Source organism: Falco biarmicus, chromosome 2, assembly GCF_023638135.1.
Source record: "Falco biarmicus isolate bFalBia1 chromosome 2, bFalBia1.pri, whole genome shotgun sequence".
Taxonomy (NCBI): domain Eukaryota; kingdom Metazoa; phylum Chordata; class Aves; order Falconiformes; family Falconidae; genus Falco; species Falco biarmicus.
The window spans coordinates 82,657,083-82,678,720 of NC_079289.1; the positions used below are offsets into that span (position 1 = coordinate 82,657,083).

Genomic DNA, 21,638 nt, shown 5'->3' on the forward strand with positions numbered 1-21,638 from the left:
CACTGCACTTGATGAGGATTCACAAACTCAGGCAGCTACACAGACAGTTTTAACGAGGTATACAGTGCAACTTTTGTTTGACTGCCATGGTGAAAACCTCAGCGGTATCCTGATTGCGCAATCTTTCCTGTACTCAAGCACTGCCTAGATCTCATGCGTGCACCTAACAAAAACAGTAACCAAATCCCTCCAGTAACCCCACTGCCCTCAACTTTTGTGAAAATCCCCAAAAGGACATAGATCTAAGCATCTCCCACCCCTTGTCAAGGGAGACAAACAGATGTTGTTTCAAAACCACTGCTTATCTGCACAGCTCACAGTAACCTCACTGGCAGAAACAAGGGTGGGTTTTACTACAGCCTTTTGCTGTAACGTCTGCTACTATTGGCAGATGCAGCTGTTTATTGAGTAAGGGCTGACTTTACTGCAGGCTCTGAAGGCCTGATACAAGACAGCTTCACAGTCCAAGACAAATCCGCAGTTGTTTTCACCATTTAATTTCACAGCCCTTTACCTTACAATTTAGGACAATTTAGCATCAGTTTTCTCTGCCCACTCCCAAGTCTTTCCCCATTTATTGTGGGAGAAACTATGCTGCCCAGTATGCCAAGAGGTACTGAAGTACAAATCTCACCTCTGCGGGAACACGCCCGGTGCTTCTCTTACTTAACACACTACCTCAAGCATCCCAACGCTCCTCGTACCTGCCCCAGTAGCCCAGTTTCAACCTCATACCACCAGAGACAAACTGCTTCCTCCAGTATCCATCTAAGAAAATCTTCCTCAGAATTTCTGCCACACATTGGGACCAGACTTACTCCTGCAGTTTTCACCCTGCACTCTGAGCTCCCCTTGCTCTACATTAACCATTCTGCTGTCTTTATGATCCCTGGTCCAGACAGCACTGCGCACAGGTCTAGCCTAGAACTGCTGCACTGTGCTCCTGTTCCAGCTGCCTAACGACACCCACCACACCTGTGCATTCTGCAAGAGCCATCACAGGAACAAACCTCACACCCAAGCATCAAGTGCAAACCTTTACACTCAAAGCCTGACTTCCAGGTCCCACAGGCCACCTCCACAGTGCAAAATGTATCTCCTAACTATGACTCTGTATTTCCACAATACACAGGGGCTGGGAGGGGGCAGAACAGGACAACTGCCAGGTTGTAGCTTCTGGAAGATACTCGAAAGTGTGTGTTGCACAACCAGGGACATAGCATGACAACACAAAGCCCTGCATGATGAGGTTGATCATTAGTGCAAGTCTAAAGCAGGTAAATTTAGTGTGGTCCACAGTCAGCATGCTCAACCCAGACCCTCCAGCAAGCTATCCTGGCAAGTGTGCTCATCTCCTCCCTTTCCATGGTTCTTCAAAAGCCCGTATAGATTACTGATCAATGGCGTATCAAGTAGGGAAGATTCCCTTTACAGATGTGTACTAGACAGATCCAGGACTGCAAGCCCACGTAACACCTCTACCAGTCTTCAACCCGTACCATGCACCTGCACCACACTTGTGCAGCAAAGTCCCCAGGCATTACTTTGTCCCCTCCCTTGTTCACCAGTTTCTACCATTATTTAGCACAGAACTTAATTTAAACCCAGATTATTTTGTCTAGCTTCAAAGACTAGAAACATCTGAACCTATTCCTTCCACTGCATCCCCCTGGATAGTCCAGTACTTAACCTCATTCCAGCCCAATTAAAGCTCAAGCTCATTGCTTAGTTTCAGAAAACTAACGCAAAAACTGGAGTGCAGGTATGCACTTGCTAACTGGGGGGGGAGAGGGGGCACACTTCTTTGAAGAGGGAACATACTGAACTTTTTCCCCCACAGAACTGCACCTGCTTGTTTTCAATGAGGCTGCACAGCAACAATTAACAGGCGTCAAAATTAAAGCTTTGCTAAGCTCTAAGGCGCAAAAGAGATGAAGTCCTTAACGCAAAATTGCCGAGCAATCACATCTGAGTGTGAAGTTCAAGTTTTAGTTACATTGTTACAGCCAAACCTTGTACCCACTAAAGGAAAAAACTGAATGTTACCTCCTCACCTGTTCCACATCTGCCTTGTCAGCTTCTCTAGAAAACCTGTACTAGTACCCAACACCGCACAGGCACAGGTAATTTGAAGGTTGCTACAGCTATAACCCTAAGCCTGGCTGCCACTTACCATCACACTGATGTGTACCACACTAGATTCACCTGCTTTGAGTTGCACATGAATGAGATCACTTGGGCTACAGATCTTGTAAACCAGAAGAGTGACGCTTCACAAATAAGTAGACTGTGCAGTTCAACTTTTTTATTTCAATAAAATCAAGAATATGCACAGCACATGCAGTGCTAGCATCTAAACTAATACAATAAGCAATTCTAAACCTACAGTGACTTGAAGTTCAATTTTCACATTCAGCAAGTTTAAATCCATTCTTGCATATTGTTTTGAAAATCCTTGTATCTGAACTGAAAATATTGCTGGCTGATAAAACTTGCTAAAATGCACAAGTCACTGATTATGCCAATACAACAAAGATAACCACATGTTTGAGGATTGCAATGTGCCAGACATTCACTGAAAAAAAAAACACACAACTAAACAAAACTCACGCAACAAACATCTGAGAATCCGGACACTTCACATCAGTGTTTAGAAGTGTTGCATTAATATCTTAAGACAAGTGTATCAAAACCTTGGCATGTTTAATTTTAAGTTGCCAATTTTTGTTTTACTATCAGAAAGTTATGGCTACACTGCCAATGCCGGGTCTGCTTAATTTGACTTAAGAGTTTAATATGACTTAAACATTAAAAGCTCACACTACCCCGAAATATATAATTTCACGCATACGGTGACATTCAACATTCAAGTGCCAGTGTTTTTGTACTGTCTTTTGGTCAAGTTTCTTTAAACTTTCAAAGAATCACTTTTAGGCTTACAAAAATAAATATTTGTCAAAAATGTTCAATAAATATTACACAAAACTAGCAGCAAAAAGTATCTAGAAATCTGTCGTGTGCAAATAGTTTTCTTCCCAGCTATCATTCCCATGGTCCCAAATAAGTTTTAGAATCTATTTCCTTCTCCTTAAACAAGCTGCGTTCAATCTCCAAGAGACAAAATAAGATTGGAAGTTAAGGACACGCACACAAGACATATATAAAATTCTCTGAATGTGCAATAAAAGAAGTATTTTGTAAAAAGTTATGGGCAAAATGTACAAGGGCCTAAACCTAGACTTGAAATAGCACCATAACAAATGACCTCAATACTGTCAAGTGCACCTACTTAATAAAAGTTTTAGAACAAGGCACAATACACTTGAAAAAATCTATTGCACTTTAGGAGATTTTTGCCATTTTCCTTTGCCACTGTAGATTAGTTGTTAACTGCTCTGGCCACAAAGTTAGCACAGAAATTCCAGGTGGCAAAGGCATTTTTCTGGTGGACAATACTTATCTTTGGCCAGATTTAGCATAAACAGACTATAAATACAATGGAAACCTATGCAACTAAAACTGACTAAAACTGCACTTTAATAGCAGAATTGAAACCTTGTGCAGTTTATGTACATTTCCAACCTCTGTGATCTCAGGTTTGTTTGTTACTCTTCTGGAGCCATTTTACAAAGTCTACAGTAAGCCAGTTTAACATCTCCACGCAGCTTGAACAGAGTAATGTGAATCTGCATTAAAATAAAGCCTGCTGCATAATTCTTCCTGTTCATACCCTCTTGACCAAAAAACATCAACACTAGCATGCGTTATTAGACCAAAAATTCAGTCAGGCCCTTAAGGAGGACCTATCACTGCCGTGGTCAGCCATTCTACCATTTCAATTTCATATGGCAGGCATTTTTAAAAAGTCTAAATAGATGAATTCTCCTAAAAACTATTTCAAGTTATCAGACCTTTAAACATTCCCTGTAATGTTCTGCCCACATTTGGCTAGCTCACATTAATGATCTGCCTAAATATTGAAAAAGGAATTGCTGTATTTACTTGCATTAACTTCAAAAACAGTGCTTTTAATGTATGCATGTATCCATACATCATCTCATCATGACTGGAATGGCTTATTAAAGGCTATCAGGTTCTAAGTACCTATCCAGGATAGAGTGAGCAAATCAGAACTTTAACTTAGTACAGTTTTGCCACATTAGAAACTAATTGCATTGATATGCTTCAAGATGTTTTATTTTTCAAATCTGCAGATACCAAAAGCCCTAATGCAGGCTACCGCATAAGTTTTTCTTTGTATTATTATGGATGAATCAGTGATTCCTGTTTAAGTTGTATCACACCTGTGTGCCAAGGTTTGATTTTAGCCCAAGTTCAGTAATTTTTATTTTGTCAAAACAATTGTATCTTGAGCATTACTGAGCCAACAGGACATCAAAATAAAAGTTGTCTAAAGTTAAAGGCACAGTACATTAACAAACAAATGATCCTCAGTCACAAAATCAAAAATGCAGTTTCTGGGTGGGGATGGGTGGGAGGGGAGTTAATCCTGACTACAGCAATAGAGTCTTCAAAACCACCTTCAAGATAGGGCTACTTGTTCCTTTATTTCCATCTTGTGACCTTGAGCTCCCTTAAAAAAAATTTCAGTGGAGAATCACAGCTGGTAATGTACTGCGAGTTCTTGAAGCTACACAAGGTATAGTCTGGCTAAGTTACATGTGGTTTCCATATTAGCTTGTTTGGTAGGATATCTGCTGCAAGCAGATTCAGTTGCCCCACCAGTCAACCCCCTGGGAGTTATAGTTTCCTCCATATCCATCACTGTTGTAGAAGCCTCCATAACCACCACCTATGAAAGGCAAGAAAAAGCGATGCTTAATTAACCCACCGAAGACTTCACAACAAGAAAACAACCAAGGGCACAGACAAGATGTCTGTTGCCTATGAATGGAAACCCACCCAGAAGTACTGTCAAAACACACACAAACCAAAACGGTAGTAAGACAGGTAGCATCAAACTAATCAGACAGGCAACAGCAATCCAGCCTAGATCCCAGAAGGATGGCCAGACTCTACGTAACAAGCACCACCTGACACATTTAAGCCTTACCTACACAACTTTTCTTACAGCAAGCATTTACATCTTGTTTTCTATTTGCTAGCACTGCTTGCCCAGTTTTTCTTACCTCCAAATCCTCTGCTGCCACTTCCTCCACTGCGGCTGCTGGTTGATCGACTGCTACTAAAGCTACTGCTGCCAGAACCGCTACTTGTTCGATAGTCTCTGGCACCAAAGCCTCCACTGAACCTACTGCTGTATAAAGGAAGAAAACAAACACATAAGGGAACGGTATTTTAAGCACTGCAGGATGTTGACGTTCAAGTACTGAATTTCTTCAGCTCTGGTTACCAACTACAGCTGGGCAAGAACGAGTACAAGTGTGTTCAGCATGCTTTATAAGCATCCAAGCATCATCTGCAAAGATACTTCAAGGTAACAAAGGAGGTTTTTACTATTCAAACAGGGTCATAAACTTGCAATGTTACACTAAGGATTACTTTCTCAGGTCCTCGTGAGAGTTGACCCAACACAACCTCTGCTCCACAGAATTTCCAAATCTTACTGTTTCAGTGGTGCACTTATAACCACCTTTCGTACTGTAGAAAGGGACAGCCATTTTACAAGTGTACTTCTGAAGAAAAAACAAACCCCAAACAACTAGAATTCATGTGGTCATCTCAACTACAATCAGAGGAATGGGGTTGCTTCTCCTTTTAAGCCATTAAACATAGCTTTGTATTACCAGCTTATAAAACATTTTAAGTTTCCCCAGCAAAACTATTTTACAAGTGGCCTCGCGCCCACAGTCTAACTCTCACACCTCCTTCCTGGCAGGAGGCAGACATTACCTTCCCCTAAACATCAAAAGAGCTGCTTAAGTTTACTTCCCTGGTACATGCAGGTATGCATTTCTAGTTAAGTGTGTTTTTTAAGTGCTTTCATGGAGTTCTAACATAATTTTTGCTATATGTCACTACCTCAGCCATATCTAGCTGTCTGCTTAAGCAAGAGGAAGTCTAATTGCTTAATAATTGCCTTACCATAAGGCAGAACAAAACCAGACATCAAGCTGTCACCTCCTGATGCACCTAATGCACAATTTGTACTGCACTGGTTTGTCTTCCTCTAACTTAGTTTTTAAACTGAAAAGAAGTCCCAGAACTGCCTCTCACAACAGATTATGTATACCTTTAACCAAAGTTGTGGCTATTACCTCTTAGATCTCCCGCGGCTGCCACCTCCTTTGTGATGCTGTTCATAAGCCATGTTCTCCAGCCAAGATGGTACTTCTTGCTTAGCCTCAACAAGAAGATCAAGCAAGTCCTTGGTGATATTTATGTTCCTCTCATTGAAAAATGAGGTGGCAAGACCTAAAGTAAACAATCAGTTTTAGCCCCACACAATGCAAGTACACTACAGCACTTTAAACCCATTCCATGCTCCCATGTGCAGCTGTGGCAAGTATCAGACTCCTTATAGCCAAGCCTGAGAACACTAGAATTACCTGAAGAGAAAGCTGTTTAAGACCGTTATTCCACCACAGCTAGTCACAAAAAAACCTGGCTATTTACTGACAGACACAGAAGATACCAAGCTTACACATGCTATCAGAGCTCTTAAATAGCAACAAAAGCACTAGCTAAAGGAACTGGTTACTTTCAAACTGGCTAGACAGCAGTGACCAGCTTCTGGTCACAGAAAGTAGCACATGGGCTTCTCTGTGTACTTAGCTGGAATTTGCTACTTAGCCAATACTATTACACCTATAAACCTGGGTATGATGTGCGGTCTATTAAAGTTCTACATCATACTTACCAAGGTTTCCTACACGGCCCGTACGACCAATACGATGCACATACTCTTCAATGTCACTTGGCAAGTCAAAGTTTATGACGTGCTTTACATTTGAGATATCCAGTCCTCTTGCTGCTACCTAGTGGTTAAAGGATTAAATCAAAACTTAGCAAAGTTCTGCAGGCCATGGAACAGGCTTACTGGCTCAAACTTCACAGATTTTACTTACTGCTGTGGCAACAAGAATTGGGCTCTTGCCCGAACGGAACTGGTGCAGTGCTTCCTCTCTGTCCCTTTGAGAGCGATCTCCATGTATGCTTGTACAGGCATATCCTTCATGGTATAAGAAGTCTTCAAGAGCATCTGCACCCTTTTTAGTTTCCACAAACACTAGAGTCAAAGAATCCTTGCCTAAAAATAATTAAAGCACAGGTTAGCAGAAGAAAAGCTGCACAATCACTTGGCTCCACCACCCTGTCTATTCTAAAATGAAGATAATGACCCCCCACCCCCCCGCCCCATTTATATTACCAGAAAAGCCTACATCAACTAAAAACTGACATTTAGCCAGTGCAAGGCATTCACTGCATGTTGAGGAAATACCCTTTCATTCACCCGCTCAATAGCAGTTCCTACTACGGAGTCATTAGACTCACCTCACCTGAATTTTGCCTGTATGCTTATCTGAATCTGATCTTTACCTGTGGCATTTAGCAGGTCAAGCAGAAATGATCGTTTGTCTGACTCTTCCACCCACACTACTTTCTGTGTGATATTCTCAGATGTAGAACCTACTCTGCCAACTGCCAGAAAGATGTATTCATCAAGGAAGTCACGAGCAAGCATCTAAAATACAAAAAAGGGGGGAGGTGTAAAAAAAAAAAATATATATATATATATATAAAAACCAGTATCTTTCTCCCCCCCTTACACTGATGAAATTGTTCTTATGAATGAGCTATTTGTGAAGTACCTGGATTTCCTTGGGGAAAGTAGCACTGAACATCATGGTATGACGAACGCCCTTTGGTGGCATAGTATCTTGCTCAACAATTCGACGTATTTGAGGTTCAAACCCCATATCAAGCATTCTGTCAGCTTCATCAAGCACTAGATATCTAAACAGTAATTAAAGAGGTTACTCTTCAGAGCAGTTTTTCTTTAAGCTGTAACCCAACACAAGACAGTGGACCACAACTTCTCAAATGGATGTTTACACAGTCCAAAAGCTAGAACTTCAGTGTCATTAAATCTAGATCTCACTTTAAAATGTGGTTCCTAGTTGTCAAGTCATTCGCATACAGACAGAACACTTACTTGCAGAAATCCAGTCCAATCTTTCCCCTCTCCATCATATCAACCAGTCGTCCTGGAGTTGCTACAAGCAAGTGACATCCACGTTCCAAGTCACGTATCTGCTGACCAATGTCTGCACCACCATATACAACACAAGGACGAACTCTGGAACGGTATGCAAACTACAAAACAAAGTAAATTAGCTCTAAGGAAAACTAATTAAGCTAAAGCTATTTTATAATTAAATACTCTTAGATATACCTTTCTGGCTTCCTCATAGATCTGCACAGCCAGTTCCCTAGTGGGAGCCAAGACCAGTGAGATTGGATATTGCTTACGGCGCCCATATCTTCCGTTCTCCTGAAGAAAAAAAAAAAAAACGAACAAAAAACCTTTGAATGAGTACCCCAAATATGAGGGGAATTAAAACAGCTACTAGAGGCTATACTGAAGACTGGTCACCAAATTTGTCCAAAGAAAGAAAGAAAAAGCACAGCTAAGAGCAAACTTGTTTTAAGCAGCCCATCTGAAGATATCCTTATTACAGGACCCAAGATTCAGCTGTCTGTTAATATATTAACAGCAACAGAGCTACACAGTCTTGGTTTCTACAACATACACTGTGACCAGTAACTTCAGCAGCACAGAAATGATTGCCATAAAGCCTGTTACTTCCTATCCTGAAGTCAACATAACCACGTGTGACCAAGCACCTTTTTTGAGACACAGGAAGAGTCTTTAAAGCTCACACAACCACCACCACTTGTAAACAATCTTTTCTCTAGAGAGTTATACATTATTTACTCTTGGGGGGGGGGGGGGGCGGGGCGGGAAGAGCATGTTCCACAGCCTGTATTTTAAGGGCAACAGCTGAAGTATTCTAGAAGTTGAGAACCTTTCCTATCATACCCAAAATAATGATGAAATTAAAAGCCCATCTATTATGTTCAGTAGCAGACATCAGCATACAGGGCAAAAATACACATTGGTCACAGCTTTTCCAGAACAGGGTATTTAAATACTTGCCTTCATAGCTCTCAAGGCATCACCAGGACCATCTGCATAGATCTGGCTCAATATTGGTAGAAGAAATGCAGCTGTTTTCCCAGATCCTATTAGGACACAATTCAGTGTTATTAGTTCTTCTGAAAGCTACTGCATTGTCAACTACCATACTAATCCTGTACCACTAGCGTTTCCTAGTAACATCTGCACTATTATGTTGATACTACCTATGCTACTGGAGTGCACTCCTTTGCCAGTAGAGGTTATTTAAAAAAAGACCTATCACTCAGCACCTCAAACCCCCAAACTGAATGAGATATAAGCCATAAACGCGTCTCTCAGGACAAACAGTAAATCCAGTCAAGCCACATTTAAAGCAGTTGCAACTTGTAACACTGCAGGTATTTCAGTATACTCTGAACAGGAAGTTCTACTACCTTACAGACCTCTGATCTGCAGCTTGAGGAATACAAGACCCTACTCCTACAGAGAAACTAAGTAGTACAGAGTTACTAACTTACCTGTCTGAGCACAGGCCATCAAGTCTCTCTTTTCTTTAATAATAGGTATTGCATGTTTTTGGACTGGAGTAGGACGGGTGTAGCGTGTGAGCTCAATGTTTCCCATAATAATTTCTCCCATGTCAACATCACTGAACTGTAAGATATTTAAAACAATTAAAATAAGGATCCTTCTCTCCAGCCACCATGGAACACGTCATTTACTTAAAAAAAAAACCCAAAACACACACATTTATCAAGTGTATTTTGTTTCAGCTTTTCTTATAGAACATTTACAGATACTCAGGAGCTAGTTACCGAGAGCCTGGTAGCTACTTAGTCCAGTCACATAAGCAATTCTTAGAAAGCCAGCCAAGCCTAAGTCCAGACTACGCTAGCATACTATGCTTAAGCAGTTACTCCAAATCAGCAACTCCAACTTCTCTACATGTTTACTGTTTAAAGACAAGTCACATAGTTTAAAGCAAGCTACAAGTGTAACTGAACAAGCTTACACAACTTCCCTCATGTCTTAGTTCATGCAACCCTCCTCTGCAAAACAGCTTAGCTGCAGGAAAGCAAGCGTTTCCTTTTCCTCCCCTAAACTTATGACAGCATGACATAAAGCTTCACATGCAAAACAGCCACTGTTAAGATATATCAGTAAACTAGATTTTAAGAACACTTACACTTTCAATATGTGGAGGACAGTTGCTGCCTGTAGCTTCCACAGGAATGTCATCATATTTCTCAAAGTTAATGCCAGTATTGCTTCCTGAAAAAAGCTCTCTAAAAACAGAAGAGAAGGTATTTTACTTGCTAACCATATCAACTGACCCTGTCAGGTTAATTTACATTATTCCGTTACTTACTGTTCCAGGCGTTCACTTGGGGGAAGAGGCTTTGACCAGTCATCTTCATCTGATTTGTCAGACCAGCGGCTATTCCCACCACGGTCAAATCTACCAAAGCCACTCCTATCATAGTCACTGCCTCTTCCACGCTCTTCATATCTAAATACAGGAAGAGTATCAGACCACCGCTCCTGGGCAACAGGATTTTTTTTTTTTACATGCAAAATTAAAGCTATAGTAATCTCATAATGCATGCTCTGTATTACATATGAAACTACAGAACCATCAAAATCATCAGAACATCTGTACTTGCTTCTTGAGCTATGAACTGAAGTGAGTTAGTCCCAGCCATCAATCACATTATTCTCTTGTCAGACAGAAGAGTCTGGCATGATTTCACAGCTCACTTTAGCACTGAACCTCAAATCAAGGTTTTTTAGTTGGTTAAGCGTAAGAAGTGTAAAAGAATAGGTCATCTTCCAGTAGACCTGCAATTCAAGTTGCTGAATCTTTGACATTTTTTGTCAGGGACTCTGCTTAGAACACTTGGGACATTTGGTACTCCTCCCTTTCTTACATGTCTCCCACATCCAGACAAAGCCCTTTAGTGTTGTAGTTTGTTCCTTTATTCCCCCACCACACGTGACCAAACTAAATACCTCAATTACATGTCACATTATTATTTTTATAAAAAGGGAGCTCACCTGTATTAGTGACTCAGAAAGAAGGTGGAAGAAGTCCTTACCTCAACTGCTTAAGTTTTTGGTCTGGTAAATCATGTTTGATAAAAGTCTGGATACAGGACTAGCGTCAGCTTTACTAGTTGATAAAGGTCACTCTCACCACACTTGTGCATACAACGCATGATGTGTGTAAGACTGATCAAGTAAGGTAGAGAACCTGCAAGAGTCTCACCCAGTTTTATTAACTACACTTTTTAAACAAGAAAAAAAGGAAATAAAAAAATTAAATCCATTTATGTATTTTATCTGCTCCCAACAGCTCTTCATGATTTTTCTAGCAGTAGCAACCCATCTAGAACATTTTTGGTGAAATGCTTAAGTCTGCAAGTTGTTAGAGCTGCAGTGAGTGGCTGATGGTGGACTACAGGGCACGTTTTTCAGGCATGTTTCTCATCCTTGAGCTCATGTAGCTGTAAAAGCAAGATCTCTGACTCTCTCCTCCCCTTCCAGGCTCCTCCTACTTTATCCTGCTGTTCATACCTAGAACTCTTAAAATTTTAATGTCAATGTTACAGGTGCACTACTAGAACTGACAGAGACTTCATAAGCACCACCCAGACAGCAAGTACTTGCCTCCCTCCTCTTGATCCATTTCCACGGTCAAAGAAGCTTGATTTTGCTCCACGGTCAGACCGTGCACCAAAGCTGCTGTATGCATCCTTGTCTCTGCTAGAACTCCAGCCACCACTATCAAAACCTAGAACAGAAAGAAGTGTTGCCATGCATTACATGATCTAGGCTTTTACAAGATAAAGCCAAGTTCTGTCCAGGAAGCCTTACTAGAAATGCTACAGGACTGAAAGGCAGGTAGTCCTTCAAGAACAGATGATGTACAAGTAATGGAGCCTTACTACAATAGGGACTAAGCATTTTTCATTACCTATCAGAATTTGCTAAAACCACTCAACTCATGTACAAGCATGTTATTTTTTGTAACACTGCACTTGCCTTAAAGCTAATACTTGGTTGTCTAGTCTGGAAACATGGTTAGGTATCAGAAGAAACAGTAAGACATTAATTCTTCCCAAGACTCATCTACATTATCTCTCCAACACAAATCTTCGATGATGCATTTAATTTTTGTAATGTGAACAAGGTCTCTGGTAAAGATCAATTAACAGTGTTAGCCCTTGCATTACAAATCCATACAGAAGTTAGAATGTTTTGTCATGCTGCAAGTACACAGAGCAATCTGACCTATGGACTAAGACAAATTAACAGCACCATGCAGAAATAAGGAATATGGAGTTATTCACAATGAATTACCGTATTGAGTTTTTCCACAGAACTTTTACACCTACAGTACATTAACTCAAAGAAACTGGACCAAGCAGAATATAAAGTACATCAACTTGCCAACACCATGAAGTAAAAAAAGGCTTTGTTTCTATTGAGCTACCAGGGACTGGAACATAGGCAAAAATGTAGAGCATTAAATTGTGCTACACTTGGTTTGAAAATGACCCAATCGGAGCCTCAGCCATTGGATTCTGGTAGAGAGTAGGTAAAGTAATGAGACAAATAATGTCACTCTTATTAGTAGGCATGCTTTTGCCAGCTCCACAGCACAAAACCAGTCAAGACCTATGCACCAGACAATTAGTGTCCGGGTTTCAGCTGAGATAAGAGTTAATTTTGTTCTCAGTAGCTGGTACTATGCTGCTTTGGATTTAGTATGAGAGTAATGTCGGCAACACATTGATGTTTCAGTTGTCACTAAGCAGTGCTTACCCCAAGTCAAGGACTTTTCAAGCTTCCCATGCTCTCTGCCAGTGAGCAGGTACACAAAAAGCTGGGAGGGAACAGAGCCAGGACAGCTGACCCACAAAGGAATATTCCATGCCACAAAACACCATGCTCAATATATAAAGTAGGGGGGTTGGCCATGGCCTGCCCACCGCTGCTCAGGGACTGGCTGGGCATCAGTCATTTGGCAGTGAGCAACTGCCCTGTGCACCACTTGGGTTCTTTCCTCTTTCCTTTTCATTACAAGTATTGTATTTTATTTCAGTTATTAAACTGTTCTTATCTGAACCCATCTTACCTTTCTCCGACTCTCCTCCCCATCCTGAGGAGTAGTGAGTGAGTGATTGGCAGCATGGTACTTATTTGCCAGATGGGGTTAATCCACAACAAAAAACCAACCACAAATTAATTCTGAAGGAAGTAGTTGTGTTCTAGGCCCTCTCTCTGAGGAAGTTTTGCTACAACAATGACCCTGACCCTACTTTGTTAGATGTCCTCTGGAGAGTGTCACTCCCTTTCCCCCTCACTTCTATTTCAAGAAAGGAATCCTACTCCTCAGAATCCAAGCATGCACTAGTCACAAGAGAACTTTAAAAAACTAGTAAGGTAATTGTAAGTCATTTGGTCTGGCTAACCAAAGCAGAATGCAAAAATAACTCATGCATTAATTTTATTAGCACACAAGATCATGAAATGCTTCAAGACCTCCAAAGTGCTTTAAGAACTAACTTTATTCCTTAAGAATAAATTAAGTTCACACAGAGACACTGCTGTCACAAGATTAGGAATATCATAAACCCCTTAACACATGAGAAAGTTATTTGTAACTTGTTCAGAAGACATCTAAACCCAAGTTTTCTTCTGAGTAACTTTGAAACTACACCAAAAATACTGGGGTATGCCATCCTACCAAGAGACTAAGTAGCAGTGGTGCTGACAAAGCAATCTTCAAAAAGATAGATACAGTTTCTCATTAGTGAAAAAAACGAGCTGACTGTACACCACATTAAGATCTTCTTTTTGGAACCTCTCACACTTGGTAAGAGTCAAAGTTTTATACTCCAAATACCTTACTCTTCTAGCCTGTTATTGCACTGGTTTCTGAAACTGGTACCTTGCCATACTTTTTCCATAATATAGCACAGCAAACTTCTAGGCCAAGTCTGAACAAATGCATATATATACGCACGCACACACCCCCTGTTTGAAAATTAGGGCCATTTATTTCACTTTCATTTTGGTATTCCTGGTTTGATTTTACTTGTGGATCAGCACAGAACAACAGAGATCCAAGCCATACAACCATTCTATGTAACCACCTAACAAAAGACACCATTGTGATTTAGAACACATCGCAAATAAAAAGCAAATGCACTGAGACAACCTGGAACAGACCATAGACTGACTTCCCTAAAGCAAAAACTATGATCACGGGACTGCAAGAATTATCAGGAAATTCCTTAACATATCAAGGCACTTTATATTTTAAAGTAAAAATCTGTGTTCTACCCAGCACATAGTTCTCAGAGGGCTGTTTGGAGTTCAGCATGTTAATGCATTTCCAGAGCAATTTTGTAGCTCTTGCACCTTTGAAGAGTGCTGGAATTGTACATGTTTCTCCCCAATCAACATTTTTAATTCATTTTGCAATACCTTAACACCAATCATAGTCAGCTTATTTGAAAAGCTGCCACATGCAGCAGCAATCCTCAGAGGTTTTTTGAGGATGGGAAAAGAGTTACATAGATCAAATTAGACTTTTAATAGCCAAAAGCAGCTTCCAGAAAATTTAAGAAAATTACATTAGAACAAGCTTTAGTGTTATCAAGTCAAGCTCAATAAACAAGACACTAGACCAGGTAGCCCTATATACTGAGCTCCATATACTGTAGCTTCAGCAGCTGAAAAACAACTGCCATTAAATAACCTAAAGACCTATTTTTATTCATGTTCTTATTTCCTGCAGTTCTGTACTGTCTTGTTCCCATATATAAAGCTAATGGATTAGTATTACAATAGGCACAGGTGCATGGTAAGAGTAAGCTGAAGAAAGCACTGTAGGAGTTTTAAACAGAAATACTCTAGATCCCTTAGCATGCCTTCCCATCAACACCTACCTGAAATCATGAAGATGATCAGCCCTTCATGAAGACAAAGAACAGCTATTTTTAAAGTATGAAGTCCACTGCCTTAAGCAATTTCTTACTTAGCTGCACGTAAGCCTATTGTGCAACTTTTAAGTGTCTATGAACTAACATACCATCATCCGTTAGAGGAAAGTGAGAACCCCAAGCTAGGAACTGTACACTACTTGTTTCTAGAGCATGTCTAAGGGAACACCACATAGAGGAAACAAGTTTCAAGTTTTTCAATGCCGTAATAGTTAATTAACACTTTCACTGAAGTCCACAGTACATGAGCAAGACAGAACTGTATTCCAGCAATCCAGTAGAATATCACTTAGTTCAACTTATTTTTGCATCAATAAAAATTTTATCAGGCTACTACACTTGTGAGGCTACATCAGGAGTTCTGTTACATGCTCAAATACCACTACTATCCAAGGCCTCTTTTGCCTGTTGCTTCCTAATGTTTACACCTTGAAAAACTAAATCTGTTGCTAAAGATTCCAAGGAGCAGCCAATACACAGAATAGCTTCAACACAGCCAAAGCAGCAATCATTAATTTACTTGTAACAAAAGTAACATTTGCTTCTATGAAGTTGTAACTGAAACAGACTTCAAATCATCCTATGAAATAGCTCAGCTTCACATCACTGAACTGATCACATAGGTTTTGCTTCCCAGTAGAGGGTCTGAACTAGAATTGCAGCTTTTCTATTTAGCCACCACAGGTCACAGGAGCCATGAGGAGTCTAGTGATATAATACTCAACCAGGTTTAAACGTGAAGTTTCACAGGCAGTTGGCAGCCTATGTTAAGTTTCATGACTTTTTTACTTTTTTTCCAGGCGAAGCTTGAAGCCCCAAGAAAGGCCACATGTGATCACATGTACATTTCAATATCTGAACTTCCATCTTGCACTGAAAAGATGACAGTCCTGTGGTTGGTCACAGATATGTACTCAAGGTTAAGATTAAAATAACCCTCCATTATCAGGTATCCCCCAAAATTATGCTAGAGTTTGGTACAAATTACTATGTAAGGAAACGAATTCTACAAACAGCAAATGTCTGCAAGCCAACTTTGTTTCCTGCTTTTGAGAAACCTGTGTGTTCTGCTCAGGTTTAGCTAGCTAATTTCTTGAAAAACTGCATACATTAAGCTAATGCGATCAGAAGCTTCAAGAGCATTGAGCTGCCAACCAGTCTCTCTACTTTCCCCAGAAGTTTTAGCTCTGGTAACATGCTGATCATCATTTGGCAATTTAGACCATGCTTCTTTTAAGTAAAAAAAAAAAAAAAAAGCAGCAACACAACAAAATCCAAACAACAAAAAACCCACTAGGCTTGGACACAGGCAGAGGCAAGACAAGGACTGATCCGTTTCTTCAAATGCATGAAAAACTGGAATGGGCCTTTTCATAAAATTACACAGCTCCAGAACTATAAGATGTATCACCTTTTATTTCAATATTCTCCTCCCACTCACTTCTAACAGAAGGGGTCCTCTTGCAGTACTTAACAGAATCTGCGCAAGTCCACTGTGCTTTTAGAAACAGATGAGATCCAAGTCCTCCCATACTATGAAATCAGTTATGAAGCAAAACCGTGCTGCCAGAGCTTAGAATATAAACTGGTGAAAGAATGAAGAATAGCACACTAAAAGCAGATTAAGTTGCAGTGTTTTGCACAGAATAGTCAAGCAGTCTGCATAATCACCTTTAAGTACTGTAACAGCCTGCTAAGGCCTTTGACTAAAGATTCAGAAAGAGGCCAAGAACAAGGAAAAAGTGTTGCCACTATATTTCTGATACATACCCTGTTTTGAAGCTTCCCTGTTCCGCAGGTGAGGAGGAATGTATCTGCCTTCTAAAGGACAAAAAAAAAAGGTAGCATTACAAAACTACGGCATTAGCACCTTTTGAGATACTAGTCTTCCCAACAACTTTTGCTTACCAAAAACACTGTCTGCCTCAGAAGCTTCAAGGCCTCTTACAGTATCTTTAAACAAGAGTCCTTTATTACAGCACTCAATAATATCCCTCTCTGAGGGCCAACACACTGAAGATTAAGCTCTTGCATACTCATTTAGGTAATTTCTTTGTTTAAGGTATAGATGTCTTGCTATTTCTTTGACCAAGTCATACAGGCCCTTCGTAGATGTTACAGTATTTATGATGAAAGCCTGTCTTCCTAGAACTCATCTGGCACCAGGTTAAGCCTTAATATCTGAGCAGCTTAAGACTTTCACTGTGTCATTCAAGTAGTGGCACTCACACTATTATTACTACCAGTATTTTTCCTTCCCCTTAAATTCAACCATCAGCTCAGCTCAAACCAGAAGCCACATGTAACTGCCTCTGAATAGCACTCTTCATTTACAATCCAGAAGCGTCTGTGTGCTATGCAACCTGAATCAGAAAGTACCAGGCACAAGCTCAATATGAATTCCTGGAAGATCCCCCCCCCCCTTCTTAACATACATAAGCCCTGCATATCATAGAATGCAGTTTCTACTTAATGAATTAAAATTAGCCCAGTCAAATATTAAAAGTCTAACCTTCAAACACTCCAAATCTAGCTGGATGTTTTGAGAAAACTGGTCATCATATTACTGCTACAACCAGCAGCCTCCATTGTTTGACTAGAGGCAACAGAAGGTCTGGTACAAAATTGGAACAGCAAGTTCCCTCACGTTATTTACACACTTGGGAAATTTACATGCTACACCACTGCTAAAGTGCGTGCTCCCATCTAAAGCATACAGCATTTTCAAAGCAGGCATAACTAGCAACCTCAATTTCCCCATCTGCCTCTAAACCTTGTCTTCAGAAATTACGTTTCACAGCTACAAAACCCCTATTTCTAAAACCGTTTGTAAGCTTGAAAACTTTCATGTACTTACTGCTTGAAGAGCTTCCTTCACTCTGAGAGTCTGAGGAGTTCAAGTCTAGACCAGAAAACTGGAAGAAATAAAACAAGGATCATGACTTTATGCTAAGATATAAAAAACTTTTACTTATCAAGAGCAAGGAGTGTTCCGACAAGTTACTGCTGCAAAGAAATTTGTCTATAGTGTCAGTTACACCTCCTGTAGAGAGGAACCGAAAACCATAGTTAGTACTCAAGGCCATACCACCTTCAAGCATCTTCATATTCCAATAAACATGAACCACACAGGCAGCAAAGCCAGAAGAGTACCCTGCACCCACTAAACTGCATACCACAGACTTCTGATACACACTACATGCAGACTAAACGACCATTAAAATAGCCTTTCAGTCCACTCTAATGCATTTTGATTTGAGATCAATAGCAATTTTTATTATTAAGGTCTACAGAGACTACAGGCCAAATACCAATTCAGTTGGACACTTCACTTGCAGAGAGACTCAAGTTACCTCTTTAAACTGCATTAACACTACTGAGATGTTATAATCTGCATGTTTGAGGCAGCTACTGTTCACAAAACATCAGGTGACTTCTTCAGCAAGTAGAATTTTTGGTTTGCTTTTCTAAAACTTCATCTGCAGCCTTTGGTCTCACACCAAAGTCTACCAAAAGGTTTTTCAGTTCAAGCACTACTAGCATAAATATTTTAAGTTAAACACAATATGGACTTATTTTGGCAGAAGACATTGAGCAACTTGCAAAGCTTAAGCGACAGCTCGTTAGTTGTTTGCCTGCATGGTAAGATTAGAAACTTATTTGGGAAAAGACAGACATGTTTAAATACAATTAAATTTTATGTGAGACCAATTGCACGAAAGCGTCTTCCACTATGACCTGAATCAAGCTAAAGCAAAGATCCCAATCCCCATACACTGCCCTTGTAGATGTTCAGCTCTGTGTGTTGCCATTTAGGACATTCAGATTCTCAAAAAATCCTCCAATGCCAGGCCTCATATCATCTTCTTTTAAAGCTACTACTTAAAACCCGATCTCTTTAGTTAATCCAAGCATCAACATCAGGCTGAAGAGTAATTCCGATTTGAACAGTAAGCAAACCCAAAGATTCTCTACTAGGTAAAAGTGGCTCTCAGGGGACTGTGAACAGAAGCGATACACATATCTTCTCACGTTGGACCTCCACAGTCTCCACCGTGGGGGCAACACTTGCCAAAAGCTGATCTCGGAGATGGCGCAACGACGAAGGCCGGCGCGGCCGCCATCTCAGTGCGGCGGTGCAGCCGGCACTGCGGGTTGGGATTTTCGGCGCAGCAGGGAGCAGCCGCAGCCGCCCAGCTAATCCGGCAGCCGGCACCCGTCACGTGCCACCGCGGGGGGGAGGGGGGGGGGAAGGGGGGGGAAGAACCGGCTCCCTGACCTACTTCGCCCAAGACTCTGGAGCAGAGGCCGCCCGAAGCCTACAAGCCGCCGAGGTCGAGCACTGCCCTGCCAGGCCAGCTGCCCGCCCTGGGTCCCGCTACAGCCATAGGGGCCCCTTCCCGCCCCCGCCTTCTCCAGAGATTAGATAACCACCTATCCCCTCCACACTGGGCACGGGCCTGTGCCTGACTCCGCCCAGCGAGGCGAGGGGGGGAGCAGTGGAAGACGTAGGGATCAGGAGGAAAGGAGGGGGAAAAAAAAAAAAACCAACAAAAAAAACCCAACCACACACACCACCACCAAGAGAAGAGGGAAGGAAGCACATCGCGGGCCCAAGAGCCGCCCGAACACACGCCGGCTGAGGCGCTCCTGGTCTAGGCCCAACTGCGTCACCGGGCCCCACCGGCACCGGAGGAAAGAGCGGGAAAGGCTGCTGCCGGGCCCTGCTGACGCAGCTCGAACAAAGGCTGCCGCCTGCGCCGCCTCCCCCAGCCCCCTCCCCGGGGATGGGGGCGCCAACACAAAGCGTCGTCCTCCCCTACCCCCCGCCTCGCCCCGTCAGAGGCACAATGGCCGCCATTTATCGTGTCTTTCTCCCTGCCCCCCTCTCCCCGGGCTGCCCCCTCCCCGCCACCCCCCCCCCCCAAGCGCGCGGCCGTTCCCCGCCGCCGCCGCCAGGGGTCCCGGCCGCCAACGTTACCATCGTCGCTCACCGCCACACAAAAGCCGGGCCTGGAGCGTGGCGAGAAGGCCGCGGGGGCAGGCGCAGATTCCGGCTCGGCTGCTCGGCCGCAGCGGTGGTCCCGTCTTTCCCGTTGCCCGCCTCCCTCCCTCTCCCCAACCCCAGCCCCCTGTCCGCCCCCGCGGGAGGAAACCCGGAGCGGAGCCGCCACACAACGGAAACTGCGCAACAACCAAATACGCCACAAACAGGCCGCGTTAGGGGGGGGGGGGATTACCGCTCAAAAAGAGCCGGAGGGGGGAGGAGGGGCGAGAAGAAATCACGACGCAACCATCGGGGATCGAGAAGCAATTAAAGTCCCACGCCAGCAATCTCACCCGTCCCTCCCGCCACCCCTTCCCCCCGCACTCAGAGCCTCCTCCGAGCCTCTCCTCCTGCCCCGTCCGCCACCGCACTCGAGTTAACGGAGCGGCCTGCCGCTCCCCACTCCTCCCCCCCTCGCCCGCATTCCGGGGCCCATCCCTCACCTGCTGGTCTAGACTGAGGGCATTTTCCACCGCCACATGACTCATAACGAGAGATCGTCTCGGGGTGTCCCGCTCCGCCTCGAGAAATTCAGATTCGCCGGGCTGGGAACTCGCCGCTGCTGCTGCTCGTCCACTGCGAATCGCTTTCCTGACTGAGGCCCCCCCCACCTCGGCCCCGGCCTTTATATAGTCCCCGCCCCCCGCCTGCCCGGCGGCACGCGCTGACTTCAGCCCGCACGTTACCGCCCCTGCCCGGGCGCTCCCTTCCCCCCGCTCCCGCCCAGAGCTATCGCGCGAGAAGCCGTCCGCTCTGCGCCGGCGGGGGAGCGTGGGCGAGATATCGCGAGACCTGAGCCAGCCCCTGCCGCTCAGCCCTCGCTGAGGGCCGCTCCGGTGGTGTCGCGAGACTTGGGGCGCCGGGCCCGCGCGGGCACCCGCTGGGCCTCCCGGGCTTTGCTGACGATACCGCGAGGTTTCCCCGCGGCGGCCGGCTCTCCTCCACGGCCCGGATCCCCGCGAGGGGGGGGCGGGGGGGGTGAGGGACATGGCCACGAGGTCTCGCGAGATCGCGACACACACCCCGTCACACACTTCTTTTGTTCGACGCGCTCGCGAGAGCGCTGCGCTGGCCGTCGCCGCGCGCGCCGCTGAGATGTCTCTAGAAGGAGTGGGGGTTTAGGTCACGTGGGCGGCCCGGCCGGCGCCCGCCGCCATCTTGTGCGCTTACCCCTGCACAGTGGCGCAGGTAATAATGGAGGCGCAGCGGGCCAGCGGCGAGGGAAGGAGGAGGGCGCTAGTTGGTGACAGCCAAGCCTGACGAGCCCCACGAGAGCGGGAGCTGGGACTATGGTCAGCGGGGTAGGGGCTGCTTCACCCACAAATACACCAGCCTCCTGCTCCCCATCCCCCCCAGGTCCCAGGACATTGGCTTTGCAGGACAGGAACTCGGGCTGCTGCCCTTTACAGGCCCCTCTGCATCCTGGTATTAGTTTCTGAATGCTTTTTCAGAGGTG

General features: G+C 43.5%; 1 protein-coding gene across 2 annotated transcripts; it reads right to left on the reverse strand.

Annotated features, from left to right (window-relative positions):
• Positions 1 to 2,290: 2,290 nt before the first annotated feature.
• DDX3X (DEAD-box helicase 3 X-linked) lies at positions 2,291 to 21,271 on the reverse strand. 2 transcript variants are annotated; one of them, XM_056326957.1, is made up of 17 exons: positions 20,626 to 21,271; positions 17,993 to 18,050; positions 16,906 to 16,956; positions 11,792 to 11,915; positions 10,494 to 10,634; positions 10,311 to 10,410; positions 9,643 to 9,778; positions 9,143 to 9,228; positions 8,378 to 8,476; positions 8,138 to 8,298; positions 7,794 to 7,938; positions 7,522 to 7,666; positions 7,050 to 7,231; positions 6,842 to 6,959; positions 6,240 to 6,396; positions 5,151 to 5,278; positions 2,291 to 4,813 (listed from the first exon to the last, which is right to left on the reverse strand). In XM_056326957.1, exons 1-17 carry the CDS (start codon positions 21,169 to 21,171, stop codon positions 4,731 to 4,733), a joined length of 2,460 nt encoding a protein of 819 aa, XP_056182932.1. In that variant the 5' UTR covers positions 21,172 to 21,271; the 3' UTR covers positions 2,291 to 4,730. The 2 variants fall into 2 exon arrangements, with proteins under 2 accessions (XP_056182932.1, XP_056182931.1); XM_056326956.1 differs by having other exon boundaries at positions 5,151 to 5,275; positions 20,626 to 21,186.
• Between the last annotated feature and the right edge of the window lie 367 nt (positions 21,272 to 21,638).

Excerpts from the sequence above, each read along its gene's own strand:
- DDX3X (XM_056326957.1), bottom strand. The coding sequence starts at position 21,171 with ATGTCCCTCACCCCCCCCGCCCCCCCCTCGCGGGGATCCGGGCCGTGG. Across the intron at positions 18,051-20,625 it reads CCCTCAGTCTAGACCAGCAG|TTTTCTGGTCTAGACTTGAA; the intron begins GTGAGGGATGGG and ends TATTTCTTCCAG. Across the intron at positions 8,299-8,377 it reads TCTATGAGGAAGCCAGAAAG|TTTGCATACCGTTCCAGAGT; the intron begins GTATATCTAAGA and ends TTTGTTTTGTAG.